The sequence below is a fragment of the Thalassophryne amazonica genome, chromosome 16 (assembly GCF_902500255.1).
Source record: "Thalassophryne amazonica chromosome 16, fThaAma1.1, whole genome shotgun sequence".
Taxonomy (NCBI): Eukaryota; Metazoa; Chordata; class Actinopteri; order Batrachoidiformes; family Batrachoididae; genus Thalassophryne; species Thalassophryne amazonica.
Genome location: NC_047118.1, coordinates 13,024,410 through 13,030,741, shown reverse-complemented (window position 1 = coordinate 13,030,741; position 6,332 = coordinate 13,024,410). Strand labels below are relative to the sequence as shown.

General features: G+C 40.5%; 1 protein-coding gene across 3 annotated transcripts in view; it reads right to left on the bottom strand.

The window, feature by feature from the left end:
• Positions 1-2,874: 2,874 nt before the first annotated feature.
• The window catches only part of map3k14a (mitogen-activated protein kinase kinase kinase 14a), a 44,085-nt gene continuing 40,627 nt past the window's right edge, over positions 2,875-6,332 (bottom strand). For all 3 annotated transcript variants that reach the window (XM_034189868.1, XM_034189869.1, XM_034189866.1), the window contains exon 16: positions 2,875-3,237. In XM_034189868.1, the coding sequence (XP_034045759.1) occupies positions 3,076-3,237 (162 nt within the window). In that variant the 3' untranslated portion in view covers positions 2,875-3,075. The remainder of the gene's footprint in view (positions 3,238-6,332) is intronic.

Sequence of the window (6,332 nt, the reverse complement as noted above, 5' to 3'; positions counted from 1 at the left end):
CACTGGTGTACTGGCCTTGGTTTCACGTATGATGCTGTGATTACTGTGGCATCAATGAATACCCTAATTGCAGCACTTGTGAAGCTGCGTGAGGAATCCATCTTGGTTTGCCATCATCCTGGATCAAGACTTGGATCTAGGCTTTCAATGACTTTCTGGACCCAGCAATCATGTATATTTGCATGATACTAGGTTATCCAAGATGGCCACCAAAATAGGGTTGTTCACTTAAACACCTTTAAACAACGTATAAACTTAAATATCACAGTGATTCAATGATAAGGGTCTATTGGCAGCCATTTTGAATCTTAAACCCATGAATAAATTTAGGCAGAAATGAGTTTGCTGCGACCTGCGATGTTTCTTCCCATTGAATCTCTGATATTTAAGTTGTCTATGTTATTGAAGGGTGTTTTAGTGAAAAACCTTATTTTGGCAACCATCTTGGATAAATGGCTTGAAACCAGTTTTTATTTTTGGGAACATCCTGATTGTATTTTGGGGTCATCTAAGGAATCTAAAAAAGTTGGTTTTGTTTAGTCTTGGGGGGGGGGGGGGGGGGGTGCAAAGGTAGTGGTCGTAGTTCCCCTAGTATTTGTTCTTAAATTAATAGCCGATCATCTCCATCAGGTGTGTCCCAAGTACGACTGGGGAAACAGAAATTTAAGATGATCTCAGCAGTGACATTCATGTCTGGGTTTGTTGGCCTTTGAGATGGTGAGATGCTTGGGAACATCTTATGGAATCATGAGGTCCCTGGACAGGTCTTTTGGCAATGCCGATACCTATGCAAAGGAAGGGAGGTCCAACGCTATTTCCTGTTTTACTGTATGGCTGTGAGACTTTGGTGCTCTGTTGTTTTTTTTTTTGTTTTTTTTTGAAGGATTCCTGGTATGCTGGAATGACTGTCAGAGGATGTGTGGCTTTGGGAAACTCATGAGAAAAAGATCCACTACATTTCGTAAATCTGGTGCATTTCCCGACATGCAGGTGCCTCACTGTTGAGGGTCCCTGTGACTGTTGCAGCTGAGCAAGATGCCCACGTACCACCTGGGTTTGGCAGATAGATGGCTACTTTCAAGAGGTGGAGATCAACCAGTTGTCTGCCTGGGACCCTGGGTGATGCAGCGGCACACGCTCCCAGACTTGACCTTTGTCTTTGCACCAGAAAATGTGATCCGAATTTCATCACAATCTGATCAATGTAACATGTAAACTATAAATAGTGATATATATATACACACTCAACAAAAATATAAACGCAACACTTTTGGTTTTGCTCCCATTTTGTATGAGATGAATTCAAAGATCTAAAACTTTTTCCACATACACAATATCACCATTTCCCTCAAATATTGTTCACAAACCAGTCTAAATCTGTGATAGTGAGCACTTCTCCTTTGCTGAGATAATCCATCCCACCTCACAGGTGTGCCATATCAAGATGCTGATTAGACACCATGATTAGTGCACAGGTGTGCCTTAGACTGCCCACAATAAAAGGCCACTCTGAAAGGTGCAGTTTTATCACACAGCACAATACCACAGATGTCGTGAGATTTGAGGGAGCGTGCAATTGGCATGCTGACAGCAGGAATGTCAACCAGAGCTGTTGCTCGTGTATTGAATGTTCATTTCTCTACCATAAGCCGTCTCCAAAGGTGTTTCAGAGAATTTGGCAGTACATCCAACCAGCCTCACAACAGCAGACCACGTGTAACCACACCAGCCCAGGACCTCCACATCCAGCATGTTCACCTCCAAGATCGTCTGAGACCAGCCACTCGGACAGCTGCTGAAACAATCGGTTTGCATAACCAAAGAATTTCTGTACAAACTGTCATAAACCGTCTCAGGGAAGCTCATCTGCATGCTCGTCGTCCTCATCGGGGTCTCAACCTGACTCCAGTTCGTCATCGTAACCGACTTGAGTGGGCAAATGCTCACATTTGCTGGCGTTTGGCACGTTGGAGAGGTGTTCTCTTCACGGATGAATCCCGGTTCACACTGTTCAGGGCAGATGGCAGACAGCGTGTGGCGTCGTGTGGGTGAGCGGTTTTCTGATGTCAATGTTGTGGATCGAGTGGCCCATGGTGGCGGTGGGGTTATGGTATGGGCAGGCATGTTATGGACGAAGAACACAGGTGCATTTTATTGATGGCATTTTGAATGCACAGAGATACCGTGACGAGATCCTGAGGCCCATTGTTGTGCCATACATCCAAGAACATCACCTCATGTTGCAGCAGGATAATGTACGGCCCCATGTTGCAAGGATCTGTACACAATTCTTGGGAGCTGAAAATGTCCCCGGACATGTCACCCATTGAGCATGTTTGAGATGCTCTGGACCGGCGTATACGACAGCGTGTACCAGTTCCTGCCAATATCCAGCAACTTCGCACAGCCATTGAAGAGGAGTGGACCAACATTCCACAGGCCACAATTGACAACCTGATCAACTCTATGCGAAGGAGATGTGTTGCACTGCATGAGGCAAATGGTGGTCACACCAGATACTGACTGGTATCCCCCCCCCCCCCCCCCAATAAAACAAAACTGCACCTTTCAGAGTTGCCTTTTATTGTGGACAGTCTAAGGCACACCTGTGCACTAATCATGATGTCTAATCAGCATCTTGGTATGGCACACCTGTGAGGTGGGATGGATTATCTCAGCAAAGGAGAAGTGCTCACTATCACAGATTTAGACTGGTTTGTGAACAATATTTGAGGGAAATGGTGATATTGTGTATGTGGAAAAAGTTTTAGATCTTTGAGTTCATCTCATACAAAATGGGAGCAAAACCAAAAGTGTTGCGTTTTATTTTTGTTGAGTATATAATATATATATAAAATGAACCTCACACTGAAATATGAGTTAACAGTATTTAATGACTTGTAAACATGTCAAAGGAAACATAAGTAAACTTAACACTAATATAAAAAAGCAGCAAGTGGTAATACAGATATGTTTAAAAAGGCATTTCTTAAGCAAATATTAAAAAGCACAGACACTGAAATCTCAAAGACTTGGAATTGTTTTGTATAATGATGGCACTGGCAGATCAAGGATCTATCTCATCTCCAGGACTCTGTCTCTGATCCTCCATGTCCATGCAGGGCTGAAATCTGGAGCAGGAACACAGGAGAGCTGCAGCCCAGACTCCTGAACCTCCTCATCATAAGCAACACAGTGGCCCTCCGGGGTCACCAACGTGAAAACCCTCTCAGAGATCTACCAGCCAGAGACAGAGGCCGCCGATGAAAACAAGCTCAGACTATTGAAATCAGCTGGTTTTGTTTTGTCTCTAACTGCTTCTAACAGCCATCTGATAGCTCTCATTGCCTGGAACGATGAGATTTATACACCAAGCTGACCTGAAATGAACCATTGTACATTAAACTGATTTATTGACGAGTATGACCTCTGTGAAAAGTGACCAAATTCCATGTAATTGTATTGAGGTCGGTGATGTTTTCATCGGCCAAAATGTCCACCAGAGGGCGCTCGGTGTAAAGTCCGCGGCAACCCATTGGAAGGCTTAAAAAATGGCGCCTATTTAGAATTTTGAGTGGCCACTGTACTTTTTCAACAGAGTGAACCTTGAGGTGTCTGTGCCCAAATTTCGTGCGCGCATCACAATCTGACCTATTCTTATGAAACATTCCATTATTTGCACCACTAATCCCAGTTTTTTTTTTTTTTTTTCCAAAACTTTATTTCAACAAATAACGAACAAGTACAAGGCCACAAAAAAGTCACAGTATCACCGTTATAAATTGAAAGAGATATACAAGATATACAAGAAAAATAAAAAAAAGAAGGCGTCAGCGTGTTTTCTTTCTTTTTTTTTTTTTTTCTTTAGAAAAAAGCTCAAAGTTCACAGGGAAAAGTTCATAGTTTTGAAAGTTCATAGTCTTTAGAGAAAGTTCAAAGTTCACGGAGAAGAGTTCGTAGACTTTAGAAATAGCTCACAGATAAGGTCATGAAGTTTTTGGTTCAAAGATCATTGCTCGACAACTGCAAAAAAATAAGAGAAGAATTTCATGGCTTTCGGTTGCATCATATCTTCCAAAGATTTCATGTAGAAGTCAAAGTCATTCTTGAAGTAGGAAAATGTAGAGGGACATTTTTTACATTTGCTTTTGTGGATACAAAATTTGGCAAGACATAAAATGACATTAATACAGAGTTCTTCTTTCTTATTCTTACTCAGAAAACCAAAAGTAATATTATCTCTTGTAAAATTAATTGTTGATGGAAATAATGTTTTGACCCAATTAAGTAATTCTGTCCAAAAGGATTGCACCACAACACAGTAGAAAAACAAATGGTCCGTAGTTTCAACATTTGTAAGGCAAAATGAACAGTTATTTTCTTGAATGTTAAAACGAAACCTTAGTAATTCTTTAGATGGGTAAATATTGTTCATAATTTGAAGTGTGTTTCTTAATTTTTGGAGCTATAGGAAAGGACAAATACATTGTTCTAAGTTTGGAAATAGTCTTTTTTATCAAATTTGATAGAATATCATTTCTACATTGCAGTCCAGGGAATAGTTCATTAGACATTTTCTAATAAAACGATTATTTTTTTTTTTTATCTAAAATTGACACACCACATATCATAGAAGGCAAGTGTGCTTGTATTATTTGATTTGAGGCTAGAGAACTTTTAAATATAAAAATGAATTCATTGGTGAGGGCATTACGTAATCGCATGAAGTCTAATAAAGATGGACTAAAGTTGTATTTTATGCAGAATTGTTCATAATCTAAGAGGTTTCCTCATCATCCATGAGATGATAAATTGACCAATTTTTTTTTTTGAACCAGTCTTTGTAAAATAAAGATTTGTTGCGATATCTGATCTGTTATTCCAAATTACTATCAGATGTGGAGAAAAGTTATGGACATATAGCATTTTCCACTAGTGCAAAATTTGTCTGTGGAACTCTGACAAGGTAGCTATTAAAGGAAGGAAGCTTATTAAAGTCAAAGTCACAAACAAGCAGAAGGTTTAAATCAAATAAATTTTATTTATATAGCGCCAAATCACAACAGTTGCCCCAAGGCACTTATATTGTAAGGCAAGGCCATACAATAATTACGGAAAAACCCCAACAGTCAAAACGACCCCTGTGAGCAAGCACTTGGCGACAGTGGGAAGGAAAAACTCCCTTTTAACAGGAAGAAACCTCCAGCAGAACCAGGCTCAGGAAGGGCAGTCTTCTGCTGGACTGGTTGGGGCTGAGGGAGAGAACCAGGAAAAAGACATGCTGTGGAGGGGAGCAGAGATCAATCACTAATGATTAAATGCAGAGTGGTGCATACAGAGCAAAAAGAGAAACACTCAGTGCATCATGGGAACCCCCCAGCAGTCTAAGTCTATAGCAGCATAACTAAGGGATGGTTCAGGGTCACTTCATCCAGCCCTAACTATAAGCTTTAGCAAAAAGGAAAGTTTTAAGCCTAATCTTAAAAGTAGAGAGGGTGTCTGTCTCCCTGATCTGAATTGGGAGCTGGTTCCACAGGAGAGGAGCCTGAAAGCTGAAGGCTCTGCCTCCCATTCTACTCTTACAAACCCTGGGAACTACAAGTAAGCCTGCAGTCTGAGAGCGAAGTGCTCTATTGGGGTGATATGGTACTATGAGGTCCCTAAGATAAGATGGGACCTGATTATTCAAAACCTTATAAGTAAGAAGAATAATTTTAAATTCTATTCTAGAATTAACAGGAAGCCAATGAAGAGAGGCCAACTATGGGTGAGATATGCTCTCTCCTTCTAGTCCCTGTTAGCACTCTAGCTGCAGCATTTTGAATTAACTGAAGGCTTTTCAGGGAACTTTTAGGACAACCTGATAATAATGAATTACAATAGTCCAGCCTAGAGGAAATAAATGCATTAATTAGTTTTTCAGCATCACTCTGAGACAAGACCTTTCTAATTTTAGAGATATTGTGCAAATGCAAAAAAGCAGTCCTACATATTTGTTTAATATGAGCATGAATGACATATCCTGATCAAAAATGACTCCAAGATTTCTCACAGTATTACTAGAGGTCAGGGTAATGCCATCCAGAGTAAGGATCTGGTTAGACACCATGTTTCTAAGATTTGTGGGGCCAAGTACAATAACTTCAGTTTTATCTGAGTTTAAAAGCAGGAAATAGAGGTCATCCATGTCTTTATGTCTGTAAGACAATCCTGCAGTTTAGCTAATTGGTGTGTGTCCTCTGGCTTCATGGATAGATAAAGCTGGGTATCATCTGCGTAACAATGAAAATTTAAGCAATGCTGTCTAATAATACTGCCTAAGGGAAACATGT